The sequence below is a fragment of the Scomber scombrus genome, chromosome 21 (genome assembly GCF_963691925.1).
Source record: "Scomber scombrus chromosome 21, fScoSco1.1, whole genome shotgun sequence".
NCBI lineage: Eukaryota > Metazoa > Chordata > Actinopteri > Scombriformes > Scombridae > Scomber > Scomber scombrus.
The window spans coordinates 8,514,874-8,539,013 of record NC_084990.1 but is presented as its reverse complement, the minus strand read 5'-3'; the positions used below and the strand labels follow the sequence as shown (position 1 = coordinate 8,539,013).

The 24,140-nt window shown below is 40.1% G+C and overlaps 1 protein-coding gene across 1 annotated transcript in view; it reads right to left on the bottom strand.

The window, feature by feature from the left end:
• The window catches only part of snx29 (sorting nexin 29), a 137,891-nt gene that overhangs the window by 51,423 nt on the left and 62,328 nt on the right, over positions 1-24,140 (bottom strand). Inside the window, exon 15 of the mRNA XM_062442326.1 lies at positions 15,203-15,309. Within this exon, the coding sequence (XP_062298310.1) occupies positions 15,203-15,309 (107 nt within the window). The remainder of the gene's footprint in view (positions 1-15,202; positions 15,310-24,140) is intronic.

The following is a 24,140-nucleotide window of genomic DNA, read 5'->3' as shown; positions in this document are numbered from 1 at the left end:
TACTTGTCGCTGCACTGTTAATTTGTATAATGTACTCATAAGTGGAAGGTGTTGGGCTTGAGGGGACAGAGTGAAAATGTTAAACAAATTGGACAAAAAAAAGCAGGCAAAATCTGAACAATTGAATACATACATCACAACTCCAGCTACTAAATGACACTGATGATACCAACAAATAATATCAACAGCAAGCTCACACTCCTGTTAATCAATGCTAATTCCTATCATTAATGCGACATGATTGCTATAATGAAAAAAGTTTTACCAAAGGAGACGGTGCTTTGATTTTTGGGTCTGTCTCCCCTGTGTTTGTTGATATTTCTGTTTAACTGCCGCTCAGAAGTTATGAAGTGAATATTAATGTGTGTGTGTGTGTGTGTGTGTGTGTGTATGTGTGTGTCCTCAGGCATGCTGTTAAATCTCTCTGCTGTCAAATACAACCTGAGCTCTATAGACAGTATCTGAGTATGAAATAAACAACTTGCAACAAGGCCCTGAGTCCCTTTAAGCAATAATCATTTCTATACTTTTTGAAGATAAAAAAAAAAAAAGAAAAAAAAAGGTACCTGAAGAATAATGAGAAATAATGAGAGATATTTCACATCAGAAATCTGGGTAGTATTCAACTAAGACCGTGGGAAATTCACATCAAAACCATTTGGGCTTTGCTGATCCCCAGCCTCGCCACTTTTTATTCCGACTGAATAAAACGAGGTATACCTAAGGGCTCAGTCAATATCTGTGTGTCTCTAAACAACAAAGACATTAGAAATCTCCGGATCAGATAGGGCCGCGAAGCAATAAAACACAGCTGATGGTAATCTTTGAACATAAAACATGACCGTCTCAAGCTCAAAAACTCATCCTCCCCTCCCAAAAATCACATCACGATGTTTTCTGTTTGTATCCTGAAAGAGCCCTGATGTTTGTTTCAAAAAACGTGAAATGAGAGCAGGGAAATGGTGTGATGAATGACAGGAAAAAAGGGGCGCTTCGGACTTTAGATCACATTCAAGGTCCAACAGGCGTGCGTCACCTGTTGTCAATTTCAAATCGTGGGGCAGAAAATGCACAGCCGGCGTTTCAGGCCCTCCGAATCCCTAAAACAATCCCGACTGTCCTCGACACGCCAGCCATTCATCACCTCTATTTATTTAGGCGCCACAAATCTTAAATAGGACATTATAAAAGAGGGAATTAATTTTAAGCGTGAAGAAACCCAATTAATTCTCAGTGAGAGGGAGCTAATCAGTTTGTCATTCTCTGTGCCTTGCGTGTGTCGGCATGTGCGGCGTGCGTATGTGTGTGTGTGAGTGCATATGTGTGTAAATCTCTGCTCAAGCGTGCTAATTCGACGGTGGTCTATATTAGGCAGCGGCTGTGTGGCTGTGTGGCTACGTGCTAGCATTGCCAATTTGTTTAAACGGGCAAGTTCATCTTCTCTTACTGTTATTAACGCAGGGGGGCTCCATTAGGATGCACAGCCGCCTGCTTTCAGTGTTCACTCGCTCATGCCTGGACCTTACATGCAACGTTGTAGAAGCCCACTCCCCATGCTGACCTTTTTTCTAGTCAAGGCCACCCAAAGGCTCGCTTCAGGCTTTGCATCGGCCAATAAATATGTGCAGGACAAGAGCTAATTAGAAAGCTGCAGAAATCTCATCCACAAAATAAATGAGAAGAAATAGAGATCGGTACAGTGCAAAATGGCTGTGGAGACATTTCAAGAGCTAAAGGGCAACATCAGAATGAGTTAGGTTTAGAGTTTAGTTTATTTGCACAAATGATTAAACAACAAAGACGAGAAATAGAAAATAACAACAAACAATGACATAAATTGGATTGCAGGCTAGAGAAATTATATTATTTCTAACAGTAGTGCACAATCGTGTGTGCGTGTTCAAATATGTATGTGTGTCTACTTGCACTAAAGCTTTTCTCCCCTGACACTCACAACCTGAACGGGAACTTGTTAGTGTTGAAGGTGATGGACTGGCTTACAATTTCCTTCAAGCCGGTGCAGTTTGGAGTTGAAAAGCTTTCAGTGGGAAAACCATAAAAACATCACAATAAACCTGACAGCTCAAGTCAGCAAAGTAGAGGCCTGACAGGCTGCTCTTGTCTGATTTAGGCTACAGCCTACGTGGAGCCTTGAAGACATGGCCATGTGGCTCAGGCAGGGAGCCCCTAAGGCCATCTAACAATCAAAGATCAGGAGCAAAAGTGACCAGAATGCAATGCAATGTCCCATCAGGGGAGCTGGGACAGGCAAAATCAGCAACATGTTTACAACCTTACTGAGCTGGGAAATGCTGAAATATCACAGCTCAGTACTTGGAAAAACATCAGTGATCGACCAGTTTCATGTAGCTAATTACTAAAGGGATAAATACTTCCATTACCTTGTGTAAGTACATTGTTCTTTTCATGGGTTTCGCCTGGAAACTTCACAAGTTAAAGCACCTATGTCTAACCGATTAATTCAACAAATATTAAAGTATGGAATGTTTAAAGGTACCCCGTGGAGTTTCTGACCAACTAGCTATAAAGGCTCTAAAACACTGTTTTAATCAGTGGCTCTTTGCTTTGCTATTTTCTTTGTCTGTAGTTGAAGCATGTGGCCGATTTGATGCACATTCCTGCGGTCCATCTCGTGCTAATTCCACTGATTAACTGTGGGTGGCGGTAATGAGCCAAGAAACACAGTAAACACCAAGTAAAGGCAGGGAAGAAGACGACTGAGAGCTAGCAAACGCGGATGTAAACAATTCAGGTCTCAACATTTTCTTTAAAGAAATCAGCTTTGCAAATGTGTGGATTATAAGGAAAGAAAAGTATTCAGTATGTGTGTGTAAGAATAAAGTTATTAGGCCTTTAATTTGTTTTTTATGTAGGCATACACTGGAGCGTTAGTCACTGCATTTATGAGGACTGGAAATTTTAGAAACAAACTTACAAGAAGTCAGACAACATTCATTATACTTCCTCTGGGTATATGTTTTCTTTAAATAAATAAAAAATTATAATATAACAAATCAAGTAAAACATGCATTTTAACTGGTTAATGGTTTTCCACAGCTTAAGTCATTTCTCTTCATAAAGTATATTTTCTATGGGCTAATTTGTACTATTCACAGAATACAAAGTTAACCTAAATGAAAATAAGAGGGCTGACTGTGAAAGGTAAAAAATAACTGAACTGATCCTATTCACAACACATCATCTCTCACTGTGATTAATAATGACAAATGTACTATAAACTATGCTCTGCAGTTAATATTACCACCCAGGTTGGTTTATTCTTTATGTAGCAATAGCAAATTGGTATCATTTACTGTATTTAATGCAATGTATGACAATGGGCCAAAATACAAAGACAGTTTTACTTTTGTTGAAATTGTAAAACACACCAAGAGTCTGTAAGGATCAACACAACAAATCAAATACTGAGAATATTTTTATATTTCACTCCATATAACAGCAGCTTCGTCATCTACTGTACTAATAACAATCCTTCATGTTTTATTTAAAAAAAAAAACCAGGCTCAGTTTAGCTTTTACAGTGAATAGTGATTATTATGTAATCTGTTGCATACATTCAGAGTTAATGTATCTTATGTATGGTAAGGTTTAATGACCTAGTATGGCTGAAAATGGGGCCAAATCCGAGCAGTGATGCAGTGCTGTTTGCTATCAGACATTATGTTTGGCCTGAAGGGTTGCTTGGTATGATGTAATCGTCTGCACTGCTGGAGTCTTCACGGCTAACCGCCACCCAAGTGATGCTGACCGAACGCTCCCTCACATGAACACACACACATGTTGTCCGAGGTCACTTTTGGGGACGTTACATGAAATTAAATGTATTTCGTGGAGACTTACCCTAACCCTAATCATATCTACTACTTGCCAAGCCCTTAGCTTAACTTTAAACACTGACCCAATAATCAGATCTTTCCCAACTAGGGACACAGCTTTTGTCCCCATTGGACAAGACATTGCCAATTTACCAGTCTTTAGTCTGAAATTTGTCCCTGAAAGTAGCCTATGCAAGACCACATACACAAACAATCACCTCCTTCTCTGAACGCCTTATCCTCCTCCTCTCTTATGCTCTCCCTTCTTTTTGGAATCTCTGTGTGCCTCCTCTGATAAATCATCTGATCTGAGCTGCGCTAATCTGAGCTGGCCTGAATAAAAAGGTGGATAAGAAAGCCATGGCTGAGCATCCCCCACACCTTCCGAAAAAGGCACACAAGAAAGAAGGAGAGCAAGATCTGCAGTAGTATACCTGACCCAAAACCTAATAACCTTCATTAGACGGGACACATGCAAAGAATGGGGTGAAAGGAAATGAGGTCAAGACGAGGGTGAGAATATGAAAAGTGTGTTCAGACGGAGAGACAAGGGGCAAGAAGAGGACAGGAAGAGAGAGCTGATGCTCACAGGGTCATACAGCTGCAGCATTTACACTCACAGTGAAAACTCTTCTCAACAGAAGTACTTAACTCACTTGATCTGGGGTCAGTGTCATCAAAATTAAAACACTTTTTATTTTTTATAGCTACCTTGCCCTCATCAGGGTGCTGTGGCCTCTGTACTTGGGATGTTCTCATTAAATAAACCTCTGTTCTTTATATTCTTGATTATAAGTTGGCGTCTGGTGGAGCGGAGGTCTGTATCTGTAAATGGCAGCATAACAAGGATACTTTCTGTATGGCAGAAGATACAGACGCAACTTACTTTAAATACAACTAGAGCTGAAACAATAAGTCAATTCATTGGTTTATTGCCAACTATTAAATTAATTGACAACTATTTTCATTATCAATTCTTTGTTTGGAACCGTTCTTGAAGGAAAAAGGTCCAATTTTCTGATTCCAGCTTCTCCAATGTGAATATCTTCTGGTTTATATGACAGTAAACTGAATATTTTTGAGTCATGGACTGTTGATCGGGACAGAAGAAGACATTTGATATGGCATCTTGGGCTTTGGGAAACAGTGACAAATATTTTTCATGATTTTCTGGTATTTTATAGACCAAACAACTAATAACGAAACAAATCAACAGATTAATCAATAATGAAATAATCATTAGTTGCAGCCCTAAACACAACTTTGATAATACATCCTTATTTACTTATTAATTCATTTTCATTTCTTTGTTTCAAGGATTACAATCTGCACAACTGTTCATCTCACGAACACATTTTTAAGTTTTGTGGCCAAAAAAAGCAAGTAACTTCAACAAAACACTCAAATCATGTTTTTAGAGGTAATTTCAAAACTATGTTTGCTTTTATCTCAGAGTTAAAAAATATAAATAAATATAAAATATTTGAAAAAGAACACATTCCTGAAAGTTGTCCAACATATCTCATCCAGACTGAAACCAGTGTCACTGTCACTATTACACAGTTTGCATTTTGCCCCCGAATACAGTTCAGTCTACTTTAATTCTTTTTGATGTAAATACTTCTTTGAACTTTATATTTCCTCAAGTTAAATCCTGGGTACTGTCTCCTTTCCAATTCAATAGAAACATATATTAGAAAAATGAAATGTTCATGTCTTCAGGATATGGAGTAATATCATGTACTGTGATGTTAAATAAAACCTAATGGCTGGCAGTTCTTAATGTTCACATTACGACTGGGATTTCACAGTGAGCAGGACAGCGCGGCTTGAAAGGAAATTTCTTTCATCTTTTTTTATTCATGGCAGAAGGGAGACCCAGTCGCAGGGTATCAAACGTTCATTTAAGCATCTTAAACTGGGTGAGGCCTCAGCCAGAATATGGCCAATACGGGGGGCTACTATGTAAATCCAAACGCAGACTGGGTCTCTATCTGTCTCTCTGACTCACTTCAGCACAGCTGCTCCTCAACAGGAAGAGACATAGCTGAGAGATGGGGAAAAGAAGGAAGAAAAGAAGTGTGAGGGAGGACTGATATAGACATCACAAGCTGTGCTGTCCACTCTGAACTGAGGTGAAAAAAAAGATACAAGAAGAGAGAAAGAGAGAGAGACGAGTTAAGAAGCGTGAGCACATGAGAGCGGCAGATGGACCAATAGAAAAGACAGAAACAGGAGTTTATAGAAGAGGCTAAATCTGGCCCGTGGTACAGGCGCAGACTCTTTGTCACTGCTGCATCACACAGCCAGCTCCATGAGCACTTGGATCACGCATTTTTTGGTTATGTAGCATTATTACTTTGAAACGCTGCAGTGATGACAATGTTGAAGTACAGTCTGTCAGCTTTCATTTTGGGGTGTTTTCATCAAAACCGGATGAACATTAGGGGAACTAAAGCCCTGACTTAGTGCATGTTCTCCAAGTCTACACATCCAAGAAGTATGGGGACAGATTAAGATTAGGTTTACATTTTTTAAAAATTGTCACTTTCCACTAGTGAGAGCCAAAATTTTGATGTACAGCGACAGAATTTGCCAGTATGAAGACAGGGAATTAATTGACAGTCATCTGGTACAGTAGTTACGGATTATCACAGCACATGGCTATGTTTTCATTTATTTATGCATGAGTCTGTGCTTCCATGAGGCTAAATGACAGTGATTTAAGATTGTTTTGTTGTGAAGTAGCAGCTAATGCATCTCTATGATCATTTAGTTTTCACTAAATCCCTACTCTGGACAGAAATTGTTCAATCATAGCTTAGCAACTATGAGTAGGCGCAGCAGTTCTGTCAAACTTTGGATTTCTCCACATGCTAAAGTGTTGTGGCTTAAACAGCAAGTTTATCTGCTCCAACGTATGCTGCAACATGTCTAGCTAACTAGCTTGGGGTAACCCATGTTACTTCTAAAGCTAAACTGTGTAACTACGTTCGTTTCTTTGGTTACAGGTTAAAATTTTTGTTATTCACGACAAACACATCCACTGTAATATTTCTTCACTGTGTGGAAGCTAGCTCTGGATGCTATAAGAGTTTAGGGTAGCGTTAGCAGCAATGTTAACATTATCTGAGATAGTGTTACGTTAGCCAAACTCATTAATTAGTCATGTCTTTTCTTTAATAACCATAACATCAGTACACACAGTCACTAATTGTGTGAAATCATTAAAGAAAGAAGTATCTAAACTAAACAGCCAAACAGCGTTATGCTAATGCAAAATAGCTTTTTTTCTACTTCTGTCTGAAATTAAGGAACCATTGTTGTCAAAAAACAATTGCTAAGACTTTCGAGTAGTAAATGTGCCGTTGGTATTATTGTAAACTGTGTATGTGACACACAAAAATGGAAAGCTAGACGGTAGCAAGACTGGAAAAAAGCGCTTTAAGCAAGTAAGAACTGTTAAACAGACTTCTACCGCACAGCTTCAAAAGCATCATGAATGACTTGAGCAGTCACTGCCTCATTGAGCTCAGTAGTAGCAGCAGCAGAGATGAAATGTATGACTTCAACATCCACCTCCGTAGCAGTAACATTAACATTTAATACTGGTGTTATAGTTGTACTGTACTGTAGGTATTTAAACATTCATTCAAAATAGGAATAAAATGCCTATGAATTGTAACCGAAACACAGATTTGCATTGTGTTGCTGTGTTCAAAGACATTAGAGAAAATGTTGTTACAGTCTGGACAAAAATCTGGACATACAGAAGAGATGTTTATATGTATTCTCATAAAACACAAAAATGATTCAAGGAAAAGTAAATGTAATAAGGCCTAGAAAGGCTTTTGTACTCGGTACATGCATGAACACTTCAAAGCAGCATCACCTGCATTATTCTGAGAAGAATAGCATGCATTATGCAGTATTTTGGCTTTTCAAGGGTCACATTCACTTGCATTACACAGCAAAGACAACAGGCATTTTACTGGCATATGGGTTCATGTTCTCTCGGTTATTACCGCATCTCCGCTCTGAACAGAGGAGATTCTGAGTCGGTGGCTTGTAATTGTTGTTCTTGTTCTTGATGTTGTTTATGGTTAATTAATGAGCTCGCGGATCAAAGAGAGAATCCTTGATCCCACTGGAAGTTTTGACCCATATCTCTTCTCTATCCTCCAACAGCAGCCTCCCTCCTTCAACTTATCAATACAACGCAGCAGATATAAAAATACACCGTGGGAAAACAAAACAATATATATATATATACTGTAACTGCATAGTCACAAGCAGTTTTTAAATGGGTGAGCAAACTTGGAAAGACACATAATTGGTGGTGGTGAGGAAGGTGAAATGGCCTCAAAGCAACAATCTAATTCCAATCCCACCGGTTTATTTTACCCACAGCTTCTAGTGGGAGATATTTTCAACAGCACCGACAGCTGCTGTTGATTTCATGTTATACAGGAGATCATTTTGACCTACATTATCTCAAATCAAGGAATATTTTCATGCACATCTCAGAAGATGATTTTGCTCCTGAAGACTAAAAAGGGCCTTTAAGTCGAGGTCTAGACTTTTTTGTGAAACCCCTCTTTGGAGTAAACTTGTGCCTCTGATTTGCCCCGTATGAGAAAAATGAGAGAATAATCACAATGATGAAAGCACAAAGCAGAGCGACTGGATGAGAGATCATTACACGGAGCGGTGCGTCCTCGTATTAAAAAAATATTCCATCCAAAGTTTAATTAAAACTTAAACTAAAGCAAAGTAGTCCATAGAAGTCTAAATAAGTCACTTTCCACCACAGAAGCTTGACTTAAGCTTCTGTTAATTCAGAAACTTTGGCGCTGTGAGTCTGTCAGTCTGCTCCGATCCATCAAAGGGTGGTCCAAAAAAGTATGATTTATTTATTGCTTGCTCTCTTGCTTTTTTAATATAGGCTGCTTAAATATAATCACCTGATTGCAAGGACTGTATGATGATGATATTATCTTTAAAAAGGCAAAAACTAGGGTAGCAAAAAAATACAATTGGGGACGCATTTGCTCCACTTGCTCTGTTGCTCAGGCGCCTATGGTCACAAGCCTCCTAATGTACTTAGAGTCTGTTAGCTTACTGGATACTGTATGAGTCAGACGTCTGCTGGAGAATTTGGGTTAGGATGATCCAGCCTCTGAGCTATAGACGAGTCAGTTTACAGTACTACTATATGATGTAATGAGGCCTCAATTTGGAGCAAAAACGACTCTCCACTACATCTAAATTACCTTAATTATCATAGGCAGCTTCTTATGATTTAAATGTGAAGGTTCTTGGAGTAAGACTATTCCATAGCAGACAGTGGGCAGACGTACTGCATTTGCATGGGCTTGAGAGAGTTATTTCACACATGCTGCTGAGATTTCTGCCTTTTTTCATCCAGTCAACCCATTTTGTTCACGAGCCAAATGGACAAATTACAAAACGAGTATTAGTTTGCACAGTGATGTTATCTCTTCAGACCATTCTGTTGGATCTCTGCTCTAATTAGCTGATTAACCCGTTTTATTCGGAAAATCTGTCTGTTATTTCTGGAGGCTACAGTAAACTATAATATAGACCTGCTGTTCAGACACAGATTGATAAGTCATACTAATCACTTCATTTATCTTTACAGCTTTTCAGGCGATTTTAATCACCTTATGTCATGATTAATTTAACTTCAAGCTAAAAGGGAGGCACCTGCAGTTGTATTTTCTCTTATTATTCCACAAGGCCTCATTACATTTTATACACATGCGTGTAAATTAAATGGGTGGCACGGTGGAGCAGTGTTTAGCGCTGTTGCCTCACAGCAAGAGGATGCTGAGCCGACTCGGGCCCCTCTGCGTGGAGTTTGTATGTTCTCCCCATGTCTGTGTGGGTTCTCTCCGGGTCCTCCGGCTTAGGTTAGGTTAATTGGTGACTTTAAATTGCCTGTAGGTGTTAATGTGAATTGTCATCTGTCTTTATAATATATGTTAGCCCTGTGATTGACTGGCAACTACAGCAGTGGTCTCCAACCCTGCTCCTGCATGTTTTAGGTAGCTCCCCACTCTACACACCTGATTCTAATTATTAACTTGTTATCAAGCCCCTTGACAAACTTCAGCCGCTTGATAACGAGCTAATTATTAGAATCAGGTGTGTAGAGTGGGGAGATACCTCAAACATGCAGGCCAGTAGCTCTCCAGGAGCAGGGTTGGAGACCACTGGTCTAGAGCATAGGTGGTAAAAGAAAATGAAAAAGTGAAGGTAAACTAAATGATCTGTTTTAGTCTTATTTTGGTTTGGATAAACCCAAAGAATTATTTTTCTCCTTCTATCCTGTCTTTTTCAGCAAGAGTTTGCTCAGTTGTCATCATGAGAACTAAACATGGAACCTCAGACACATGACAACAGATGGTCGTGTATATGATTGTGAATTTAAAATGTTTAATTATAAATCTGATAGTCTGTCCTTGACATAATTCTGATGTATTTTATTAAGGTTTTTCTCAATTAGCATTCAGCACAGTTTTAGCACTAAATTTGTTTTTCTACAACATACCCTGACTTCCCTCAAAAAGAGTCTTTGAACGTCTCTTTAACAACTGCCACGAATGGCTTAAAAGGTTCCTTGTGAGTTTGAACATCTGAAAAGGAGAGGCTGTTATTCCCCTCGTCTCTGTTTCATCTCAAAGCACGAGTGATAAAGCCTCTGTCTTATAAACTTCCTCTGTAAAAAAGGGCACACTGTACTGCACAGTAATAATAACAAAATGCCAAATCCATGCAGCTATTTCTGTTTGAGAACTGATTAAAAGTGTAATGAAAAATCAACAGTCATATCCCAGCGAGGCCTATACAGTAAGTTCAGAGAGCTGGTGCTGTACTGTAAACCTTCTGGATGACACCGACAGCCTGTGTGCACTGATAAGAGGATGTGTTACATCACTAACTGTCTGCCCTTTCCCTCATCACTCCAGACTCACAGATCAATGTCATCCAGTTTTTGCTGTGTCCCAGAAACCTCAGCGGACATGTTCACTGCATTGTGCAATTTGTTTTTTATTACTCACAGACAATGTAAAGTACCACGCAATAAAGCTGGAAATTAAAATGCTGTCCACAAAGGAAGAAGAGAATACGACCATTATGCCTCCATCCCCTTGAGTTTCCTATACTGTAGTTTCACTGTCTTTCTTTGTTGCTTTTTTCCGTCTATGCATTCATCTGTCATTTGCTTGCTTTTTTTTCCATCATCTTTCACTTCAGACAGGCTTGTTCCATGGGGAAATGTTAAAGTCCCCTCCTACTCTCGATAGCTTTTTAAACCCACTTAGATCAGACATCCGTGCAGTTTCATGTGAGAAATCCCACTCATATGGATGTGAATTTGCACATCGCACATGGTGAATGTACGCACGCTTATGTGAACACACCTAATATTGCTTTCCTCACTGTCACAGCTGAGGAGTGAAGGAGGGGATGTGAAACCAGGAGTGACAAGCAGTGAGAGGAGAGAGCAGAAGAAGAAAGAAGAAGTGAGGAAGATGGCAGCAGGAGAAGACCCTGAAATCATTCACAGTTAAAAATGAACACGTCCTCCCAGAGTCCTTCCTGTACTGAACTGTGTATTAGTCCATCTTGGTCTTAAGACACTCTGGACCGATACGAGGGCATAAAATGGCAAAAAAAAGTCACACTCGGATTTACACCTGATAACAAATATTCCAAATCACTTGACCTAGATGTGTCTGCAGGAAACCAAAGGGAAAGAACATAAAGACACCACAGAGTTGGCTCTGCTGGTTAAACTAAAGACTTTATTTCTTTAAACTGACAGTGGTACCTACTGAGCTGCACTTCTAACATAGTTAGAAAAGTTTCTTAATCAGTAAGTGCAAGTTAACCTGTGAAAATTCAGACATTTGACCTGAGGTTAAACTGTGTTCAATAAATCAGTGAGAAAGTAACTATACCACTAATCATGTTCTGTAGTAATTGGCAGATACACCAGAAGGAACTGCCAGGTTTGATGTGTAACGTGAGAGGGGTGTAGATGATTATCACTGCAGTCCCCTGTAGCTCTGCAGTATGTTTTAGGGCGTTATCACACCTATAGTTTGTTTGCTCTGGTTTCACACAGCAAAATTTCAAGTGTACCTCAGTTAGCGGAAACCAAACAGAGCTGGTAAAAAAAGTAAAAATGAATAATATTGGGCTTAGATTCATCAGGACGACAGAAACACGACTCCAAATGAATATTAATGTAGCTCTGTGCGTGCTGATGTCTAAAATACTGACTGTTTCTGAATCAGTACTATATAATTATAGTAGAATTCTAACATAATAGACTCTGTGATATATATTTTTACCAATTCAAATCAGTCGAATAAGTTATTTTATATTTATGTTTTGTCAGCTTCACATTTGATTCCTTAAATGCAGCAATCAGTAGTTTCAAAAAGAAGCGGCTCTATTAAGCTTCACTCAGTGATAGCTTATGCCTGAACAATGTCCTACAAAGCATAAAACAATTCATCTGACATCAAGACATCACATGGGTGGATGTTGTGCTTAAAACTCCTTACTGTACCCCCAACCCAAATTAATTGGCTGTTGCCTGTGAAAGGGGTCACCGTGACCAACAGGAAACGTTTGTCCTGTTGCCTGACCCTTATTTACATGCCTTTTATTTAGATCATTTATTCAGAGACTTGCTTTTCATGCTGTGGGCACAGTTCACAGCCTGGCAGAACACATGAACAGATGAGGACGCAGCAGGAAAAGAGCACAGAGCGCCTTGAGATTTGGCTCAAATATAAATAAAGTCAGAGTCAATACAATGCATTACCATCATTAAATTAAAAGCTGAGCCAGGTCACAAACACGGGCGTGTTTCCCAGGTTAATGAAGGCTGAGCCTCGTCCAATATTTATTTGTGTCTGGCAGGTCTGTATGTATCCAACGAGGCTCGATGTGACATTTTCAAAAATCAATAACTTGGTCAGTCAGATTTTGTCTCAGTTGCTAAAGCAAGTCAGCTGAATCAGGAGTGTTGACAGCTGCTCATGTAAATCACACAATTTCTGAATCCTCACATCACGGCCAACAGTAATGCTGCTGACCCTGAATGAACAAACACACACACATACATACAAGCACACACACCCACACAGTGAAAGCCACACATTCCTCGATCTTCTTCTTTCTTACCTATTTCATAGAAACATTATGTTTCACTGCCTATTCGAATGTTATGTCAACTCCCAAGAAACCAGATTGTTGAAAGCATCACAGTGGCTGAACGATAATGAGAACATCCTGTATCTCCTTCGTGATGCACGTCTTTCTTGTTCCCTCTCCTTTGTGGTTATGACACTTGCGGATATCATTAGCCGAAGAGCCAGCACTAGCATTTCCACTGCAGCCACTTTGTAACATTTTATAGTATTTCTGCTAGACAACTTGTTAAATATCAGGGAAAAAGAAAAACAGCTGCCTTCTGCATGACGGGCTCTTTCAAACAAAGCCACCAAGGCCTGGCTGGCCTGGGACCAGGAGAGAGCCCACGTTGCCTCACAGCCGTCTTTCAACCTCGCTGTGAAAACTCAACTGAGACTGACAGTCAAGCAAATGAACAAATAAATAAGTAAATACCATTAAAAATGTATCACACATACATGTGCATGAATAAGTGAAAACACAGTTTGGCCAAACACAAGTGGAATAATTTATTATAAATTATTCATTTAGACCCCGCCACCCAACCCCTTCCTCCTCCACAAACCTCACTAGACATTACCTTTACTTTACTCTGCTGATGTCACTCTCATTGGAGCTGTTACCTGATTGGTCAGTCTAGCAGTAAACCAGACACACACCCCCATCATCACTCACACAGTTGGCACAATTTTGCCCAATGTCCAATTATTAGATATTTTTTCCACATGCACAGTAATCAATATACTTGCGGGGGACCTGCTCAGGGAATAGCTCTTGGTGTAGTTAAGAGTTTTGAGTTTCAGTGAAGCTACAGAAAGTACAAATCTGCTTTATTTGAATCGAGTAGCCTGGTGCGGATTTTCCATTTTCCATTTCCCTGCACAGCTCTCAACTGACCAAAAACCTGATAACATGCTCTAACATCTTTTCTTTAACTTGGCTTGCTAATTCAATACCAATTCAGGTATGTCTCTATGCAAAGCTCCAAGTGCTTCTGTAACATCAATAAATCATTACCACACAGAAATTAAATTACTGTCAACAAACAAGATTATTGGCCCCAGCTTTTTCTGTTACATTTGTGCGGCAGCAGCTGGGACTTTGGCAGAAATCTAGTGAACTGCCTGACTCTTCTCGAGCAAACACAGCTAAAGCTGTTTGAGGTTCTGGCGCTGGCAGATGATACAAAGAATGAAGTGCAGAAGTAAAAAATCATGTTTGTACTCCTCAGTAAAGCAAACAGGATAAACTGAAGACTGAAAAATCAACTTCCTGTTTGGAACTAGAGGCAGTCTGGGTTTATGTGGAACGACAACCTGCAAGTGTGCAAACCATGGTTTATTAATTTATAGTAATTACATGAAGCTGACATAATTTCACAAATAAATATTGAGGTTTAAAAGAAGAGTTTGGTACTACACATATTCACTTTAGCTTAGCATAAAGACTAGAAACAGCTAGCCTGGTTCCTTCTAAAGCTGAACAAAAGCACCTCCTGGCTCCTCTAAATCTCCCTTCATTATATCTCGTTTGTTTAATTAGTACAAAAAACACAGTGTAAAAACGACATGTTGTGGTTTAACACGGGTTATGTGCTAGACTATTTCTTACTAAAGCCAGTAACCTCCTGGAATCTTATCAATATTGTGAGGTTGCTGGGCAACCAGCGGAGACTAGCTCTTTCCACCTTTTGCCTATCAGTCCAAATTGTCTTTAATTCCCTTGAATTTTTATATTTGAATAAAATGTTAACTTTTTTACAATTATTTATCAATTCAGTTTTGCTTTGTTTTAATTAAAATGTTTTTTTTTGTTTAATCAGCTGAACTCAACTCAATCAAGACTTTGTGACTTTGCTAAGCTAATGCTAAGTTAATCACCTGATGCTCCAGCTTCATATTTATTAGACAGAGTCGTATCAATCTTCTTATCTAACAAGGTCTAGAAAGTAAATAAGCATATGCTGCCGATGGTATGTGTAAAACATTGTGCAATTCTGCAATTTACAATAATTTGTTACCCAGCGGGAAAAATCAACATCTGGAACACAGAACTGTGTCACTTCGTTCATGAGTATCCAGTAGTAAAGAATGACTAGAGACAGCTCTCACCTCTATTAGTTTGCGTTCGTAGCTGGCGGCCAGCTCTTCGATGTCACCCATGCACTTACTCTGAGGGACAGGGGCCTGTTCTTCACTCGACTGCAACACTGACAGAGCTGCAAGAGAGAAAGAAAGAGCGAGAGCATAGCTGCATTTACACAGATGTACGGAAACTGAGACATGTCAGAAGCACACACTGCAAAGGAAAACTTTTTTCACGCCCAATTATAAACAGTAGTTTCTGCCAATTATGCACATTGTGTCATCTTCTGCAGCGAGTTGTGACACCTGCGGTTGGTTGATGCTTTTGTTTTAGCGGAGAGAAAACAACACACAGGGAGCAGCAAATCTATATAATATTCACATTACCAGCCCAGCAAGAGCCATGAATCTCCATTTTATTTAATTAATGTCACACTCCGACAGAGATATGACTCATGCACATTACAGAGAAGAACATACAGTCACGCAGGGAAATGCACACAAACACACACCCACAGAAAGATGCATAAGCACACAAATACTCTAGTTTGTGAATATACTATAAAATAATGTAAGCAGTCTCTAAGAAAACTTCCAACTGTTCTGTCAAAATGACTAACTTCCCCTCTCCCACCATTGCTTGTTTTACTGTTTTTCTCCTCAGATGGCGCTTATTGGTTTTTTTTGCACTACTGTAGCTTGCTAACCGGCTGAAGTCATCACAGCAGAGCCTAAAGCGTCTCTTCTAAGCCCATAAACATCAACTAATCGGGTTCCTTCAGCAAAGAACAGCAGAACTTAGCTAAAGTCTGAGCTCTGTAGATTTGCAGAGGGGTGGTTGGGAGACGGATTGTGTTTTGACTTCCACAAAAGCAAATTAGCACCGTTATTTCACTGCAGCCACATACAGCTAACACCTAGAAAAAACACACTAAGGCTAGAAGAGAGAGATTGGGAAGATATGAGCAGAGACAAAGAGAGAGAGAAAGGGACAATAAAGTACAGAGACAGAAGTTCAGCATGTCCGAAGGCTCAGCGGAGCGCAAATAAACTTGTGGTGATGGCTCTTCGGGGAGGATCTTTAGAAAATGTACAGCTGGACCGTGATTAGATAAAGAGTGAACCCCCAGCAAGTGTTTGAATGTCTAGACAGAGTGAGGCAGGTATTGATGAAGTCGGTCAGCTCATTGTAATTCCAAATAGATAGGACTGTAGGGGGAAAGTGGCTGAGAATAACAGTCAGGTACTGGAACACAAACAAGAACTAATGGATGAAATCGGTCGACCATAGTTACTTCTTTCTTTTATACCTTTGGAACAGTTGATGTTCACTCGGTACCAGGGTGGTACCTGGGTGGCCCCGATCAAGGAAAACATACCAGTGCTTGTTTAGAGAAGGGTGGATTAGGACTGGGTGCAATTTTTCTAAGAATCATGTCCTTTAACCTCCAAAAAATATTTCAGTGAGCTTGATGGAAATCATCAAGAGGTTGAAGAAAGATTTGAAGGAGAAATCAATTCAGAGTATGAAAAAGAGAAGCTCAGAAACTCTTAAATATGGCTTAATCAAGAAATTGACAATTCCTTCCTTTCATAAAAGATGATCCTTCATGCATAAAGGAAATAAAAAGACAGCATTTTTTTGCGATTAAAAAAGCTGATAAGCTCTTATGATAGCTGCCACTGATAAGTACATCTTGATCAAATACTCATTAAAAACCTTTCTTAATTAACACCGACTTTTTATGATTTGTACTTCTAAAATTCATTTTACCATTCCAAGTCCCAGATTGCAAAAATTGCATACACGCAATCTTCTCCCATAATAACTCATATGTGTATCATCTGCCTTCTCTACCACACATTGGACCTGACAATAAGAGATGAGCAAAGAAGATAAAGTGCAATTTTACCAGTTTTGCCATCAACATGATTCTCCAACAATGCCAGAACAGCTGTGACTATTCATGGCACATGCATCATTGATTCAAGATGTACTTGTAAACCACTATCAGCACTGATACCTTAATCATCATTAGTATTTGTGTTGATAACACAGTAATCACAGTAATGAGTAAAGAGCTTCACAGTAATAGATAACATGAAAAGAACATAACAGGGAAATAAAATGATGCCGCTAATGAAAGAAATATGAAACTAATCACAAAAAAACATCTACATTTGGTTTATATATCAGGTTTTGATTGATATTTACACTTTGTTAAGGGCACAAATAAAAAATAGAAAAATTACACTCACTGCTGGCTAACAATAAAAACAGCGATATAGATGCCATCTCATCATTATTTTTCCATCTCAACCTTATATCATATCATGCCTGGTCTGAAGTATGTGTGAGGTGTGGACATCCTTTTTTCATGAATACCAATCTAGGTGAGGGAAATGATGTTTGCATGGATTTTGTGTGTACACTTTTTATGAAACACACTTCTGTTACCGCCAGGATGCTGCTGACTCATCATGACTGACAATCCAATCCACTGTAAAACTTTTCAGCTCAGGCTGCTGATCATCTTTGTTATTACTTATTTCATAGGACTCCGTTTGTAATGACATGAGATAAGGAAAAGCTGCAACTCCTCACTTTTGACTTCACGGAAAAAACAAAACTAGAAGCAACTAATAAATTAAATGGATCTATTATGATTTACTGTATTTTCACATATATAGTGTAACAATATTGGATGTTCATATTAAAAACAGCCAACGTGTCAAATAATGAGGTAAACATATGTAGAAGTAATCTCTGCGACAAAAAAGTCATTTAAAAGCTTCTAATATGAAGCAGTTAAGCAGGTAATGTTTGGTTTGCATCAGCGGTAACTTAACATGACTCTGATACAGTTGCCTTGAGCATGCTTTCTAAAAACTGGCCAATCAGAACAGAGTAGTCTCATCAGAGGGAGGTCCATAAAGAGACAGGAGCTAAAACTGCCTGTAAAGACACAGGCTGAACTGAGGGGCTAGATTGTTTTTTTTAGTTAAAAGTTTTTTGAACAATGAATCATGCAAAGTCACTCTAATGGACAAGCAGAATGAAAACATAGAACCGGAAATGAGCATTATATGTCCCCTTCAATCAACTAATTGTTTTTGCGATAATTTATACCACACAGTGGAAAAAAACCTTAAAACACACACATATATACATGCACAGAAATACACAGGACTCAAACCATAATGTCAAAGTTCTATAAAGCTGCAACCTACAATTACTGGCACAGCAAAAAAAAAAAAAAAGAAAGTTACACACACACAAACGGAACAGATTTATGTCTCCACTACGTGAGGAATACCTGCACTACGTGCACGTATAGAAAATTATAAGTACACATGAGCTCACACAGACACAGACACACATACACACACACAGAAGCTGACAGAAGAGCATTATCATGGCTCCTGCAAAGGGCCCAGCGGCACAGCAATCCCCGAGCTTATCTTTGGCCCACCAATAGCGCTGTACTGTATACCTCAGTCAGCAGCCTAATAGCCTAGAAAACTACTGTACACACATGCATGCCATGCACACACACACACGCTTGCTGCGCACACACATGCACAAAATGAAAATATATATACATAGTTAAAAAGAATATACACAGTGAGAGAAGAATCCAAGGAGACACACACAAAAATTGGAACAATGGCAAAAAGATGGCAAACAAACACACATATCCACACACACACACACACACACACACACACACACACACACACACACACACACACACACACACACACACACACACACACACACACACACACACACACACACACACACACACACACACACAGCTGCTGGGGAGTGTTGCTCAGTTAGTTTTGTTATTACAGACCAGCTGTCTGCCCAATTTTCTAGAGTCAGGAACATCTGTGAATGTCCCCTCCTCTCTCTAATTCACCCCCCACCTCTCTCTCTCCCTCTCTCTGCCTCTCTCCCTGGTTCGCCCACGTACCCTGTGTATGTTTCATTATTAAGAGCCTATCAATGTGACAGGTAACAGAAATCCAACTTAACGGGGTAAAAAAACCCTTTTGAGGCAAATTGGTAGCGCAAGAATAACCGTCAGCATTCCTCTGTGTGTGTGTGTGTGTGTGTGTACGTGCGTGCGTGCGTGCGTGCGTGCGTGTGCCGCACTGTCCCGTTCCCCAAAGTCTGCCTCCCGTGGGTTTTCACCTGAGTGTGTGTGTCTCCCGGGACGTCTCTCTAATGATCACAGTGTGTGAGATAATGAGCCAGTTTAGTGAGGGGGTCCACCGAGACGCAGACACACATGCAGGCCAGTGGCTCCACATCGAGGAGAAACTGGGCTGAATGTTCAACGAAGCGGCATGCAGACAACAGTACATCAAAGTTATGGTTTTGCTGGAACTAGCGTCGGCCATGTTTCACACGTTGACATTTTAAAACTGCTCTAAGATACAAATGATTAATTCAATAGATTTTTGTAAAAACACTGCATTTATGTAACATTTTTATCCAAAATGCTGTGCAATTTGCATTCATTCACACACACACACACACACACACACACACACACACACAAACACAGACAGTGGAAAGCTACCACACAGGTGCTGGCCTGGCCGTTAAGAGTCAAGAGGCGTTGGGAATAAAACACTAAACCTGCTAGACATGGAGGTCTATCACTTGAGCCCCAACCACCCCTTTATTTATTTTACAGTTCAGACACAGCTGATGAACAAATATGAAGTTTTCTTGCCTTCACTTCTAGAGGCAGAAAGGCTTTGTGAGTAAGGTTTAAATCCACTTGGACGTGTACTTATGCTTCCATATTCAAACTGTCCTGTAACCGACTATTTTATTTGGCAAAAAATGAGTAAATTTTAATCAAAACATTAGCAAGTTCATTTATTCTCTGCCAAATAAGTTGGAATAAGTAAAGAAATGTTTTTTTTAATGTGTTTGCTTGTGTATTCGACATCTGATTTACTAAGAGAGTAGCTCATTACACAGTCGGCTTGTGGACGGCGCTCTGGACAGCCGTCAGAGACTGAGACACACACTGTGAGGGAAGAGGAGCTCATTAGCTGCGGGATTTCTATAAAATCACTAAGTTCAGAGAAGAAACAGTAACATAGGGATCTTGACAACAGAACATTTATATTTTGGCTGTGGTTTGACTTATTATTACTGAAAATATTACTCATGAAACAAGTGTCCTTGTGGCTCATGTAAATCCCATCAGCACTCTGACTGATAGTCATAAATCAAGTGGAATAAACAGACCGCATGTTGCGCACTATTTGCACATGAAAAAAAAAAAAAGGTAGAAAAGCTTTTGTATATCTAGCCCTCACTTTATTGCTGAATCCCAATGTCGAACGGTCTAAGCCTTTAAAAGAGTCCATCTCTTCTTGTGTGTTGTTTCAGACTCCCAGGGGTACACAGCTGTGAGAGTGACAGCAAGATGGCTATCACACATAGATCCTGGTCTACTGTACAAACAGGATGGATTCCCCTCAGACTACAAAAGCTTTCATATAAGAGAGAGACAGAGACGGCAGGTACAGTGAAAGACTTCTAAGGAAGCAGAAAAACAACAAAAGCTGTTCATCAATATTGAGAATACCGAGACAATGCAGGTGTCGAATGAATCTTTACTATTTGTGAAAGAGGTCACATGATCAATAAAAAGGTGCTCAATGTCCCATCTGTCTTGAAAGAGATGGGGCATTGACAGGAGGTACAGCACTTGTATTTGTGCAAGATAATTGGGATTTTCTCCCTTTTTTCTTCTCCATTTAGTGCATCCTCTACATTTCTATTGTTTTCACTTGCACATGCAGTGATTGTGATTCTGAACCACAGACCTGATGAACGTCGCGGCTTTACGGAACAAAATGCTTTCTTGAAGCCGAGCGTCTCTCATTTATCAGGTCCGGGGGTGTCGAGGGCAAACTGCTGCAAACCTGCATGTAGTCTGCGGGTCAAGAGATCAAGAGGGAGCTTCGCCACGGAACTGGTGGGTGGAACGTTGACGAGCAGAGACTCGGAGGACGAGGTCAGAGCGAGACGAGAGGAGACGGCTTAATTCAGTTTGACCTTCTGAGCATCACGTGTGGCAGCCGGTTCATACGAAACCCACACTGCACCGCTCCTCATGTAAAGCTCAGAAACCTCCTGATATAATGTGTAGCTGTGAAATCTAGAAACTAAACTCAAAGTGGAAGCTTTGACGGGTGATAATGACACGGGTGCCAGTAGTTGAAGGAGCGGGGCAGAGGCTGACACACTTGACTGATGCTGCTCCGTCCATTAGCAGTAAGGAGACTTGGCTCTGCATCCGAGACCCCCGAGAACAAACAAAACGTCCGTCCCCGCTCCAGCCGAGGAGTTTCCGGCATGCCGCGGCCGACCTGCTAAATAAAACATGTGCGGGGCTCCCTCCACAATAGGTCTAATGCGCAATCAAGTGAAGCGCTCCTTGTAATGCCGTAACAGCACAAAAACCCGCGGCACTCACACCACTGTGAAATTGCGGCTCTTGTGAATCTCGTCTTCCATATCTTATCTTCTTCTGAAATTGCTCCATCCCTCCCAGCTCCCTGCTTCCCTTCCTTTGTTCTTTCTGGTTTTTTGTGCCCATAACTTTCTTTCATCTTTGTTCACTTAAAAAACATGTCCTTGTTTTGTTTGAGCCTCTATGCAGTATTGATTTGGCTTCTTTCTTGTCTTTTTTTTTTGTGTGTGTGTCTTGCTCACAAACTCCTGTACTCTACTGTTTTTTTTAATTTATGCAACCTTCATTCATCCTTTCTCTCGTCACCTACTTTACCTTTGAAATCTTCCTCCTTCTTCTCCTCCTTTGTTTTTTCTCTCATTTCTCCTTTAATTTGTGCTTTCCGCTTATCCATCATTCATTGCCGATTTCATCATTCGACTTGGCGGCTCGCTGCGCTGTGGTGCTACTGTGGCCCCCATGCCGCTAATCATGCATGTTATGGAGGCCAGCCACTTTCCAACATGAATATTAATGAAAAAAATGCATAAAACGATTTTTCATACACACACACACACACACGGCAGCGTCAAAAAGGTGTGTGACGTCGTAGCAAATTGGAGCTCAAGGTTCATTCGTTTTTCATTATAAAACTACAAGATCAAAAATCACGAGAAAGAGAAAAATGTCTGTGGATTGCTATATGAACTATAGCATGCATTCCTCTCACACTCACACACACACACACACACACACACAATTAAAGTAATGATGCAGTCAGGCCATACATTGTTGATGGGCTGGCTAGAGAGTAGGCAGGCAAGCAGCTGAGTTAATTAACGAGTGCTAATCAAAAACAATCTTCCTTCATTTTCTAATCGTCCATAGTTCATTTCTCGCGTTCCCCTCTTTCAGATAACAGAGCCCTTTTTGTATCGGTGTGTGTGTGTGTGTGTGTGTGTGTGTGTGTGTGTGTGTGTGTGTGTGTGTGTGTGTGTGTGTGTGTGTGTGTGTGTGTGTGTGTGTGTGTGTGTGTATTGCGGAAGAAAAAGAGAGAACAGGAGACCAGGCGAGCTCGCTCCATATTATACGGGACAAACAGCTGAAGCTCAGACTCAGAGAGAGCGACAAGTCTTTCATTCACACAAACGCACAAACGCACACACACAGACACACACACACACGTGAGGCAGGAAGTGTGGAAATTGCCTTTCGCCTCGCTCTTGATGGCTCCAATCAGCAAGCTCTGTGTCGAGCTGCTGATCATCACCAGTGAGGAACTATTGATATCCTGATCATACATAAAAACACATATATTAGTCATTAAAGTGTAAGAACAGTAACTTCAGTATACTAAGAAATCTGTTCAAAGGCATCAAATGGAGAGGATTTGGATTATTAAATGAAATTACAGTAACCCTGCACCTTGCTAATGTTTTAATTGAACCTTCAAGTCATATTTGCAGTAAAAAGAGCAGTGCGCTCACACAAACACACACACACACAAGCGCCTATCATTTGGAAACCATCTGGCTGTTTGTGTGCATTGCTCTACTTTCATTTCAAGAGTGCTTTTCGAGGTTTTTTCTCCTTTTTTCTCTCTCTCTCTGTTCTTGGAAGTGTCCAGAATAGCACCAATCACAGAAAACCCCTACCATCCACCATCACCATCACAACCAAAGCGCAGCCAGTTTCCAACCCTGCAAGGTGAAAAGCGGTTTGAAAGTAGGCAACCACTTTTTTTACTGCCCCAAAATATCCTTTTTCACACAGCACACAGGGTCAAATTATGTCCCAAACCTTTGAACAGAAATCTGAAAGCAATTTTTTTCCCCCTGGTAATGTCACAGTGCTACAGTGTGGATGATTACACTTGACTGTACTTCGGTGCTGACCTTCTCCCTTTTACAACAATGTCTCAAAAGATTCGGCTCAATACCTGAGATATAAAGAAGAATAAAATCAGATATTGGCAGATGGTAAGGAATATTAATGGGTGAACAAATTCTGTTTAATAGAAATCCATAATATCGAACCTGGAGACATAACGGCGTCAATTCATGGCCACAACCCATGCTAACATTTGTAACGGTAAGAAACACATGTCAAAGTGGTGTCACATTTGATATTTTCCTTCACTATTGAAATACTTTAACCATTCTGTTCAAACTATCACTAGCTCAACCTGACACGCCACATGGTTTGTTACACCGAAACATCTAAGAAGTAGTCCATGGAAACGGTTTGAAAAAAGCCACATACTTTCACACAATACTTGGCAGGTAATTGGATAAACCATCTATCGATTACGATCTTACCACTGTCCAGTGACGGCGCTGGATTCACAACGCAGACTGGCATATAAAGCACACTACAGAAGCCTGACAAGATGGATTCTCACATGATTTCGCAAGGTAATCACTACCCTATACAGGTCTCTTTAAAGCTGTATGTATCAATATTTTCATTTTAATCAA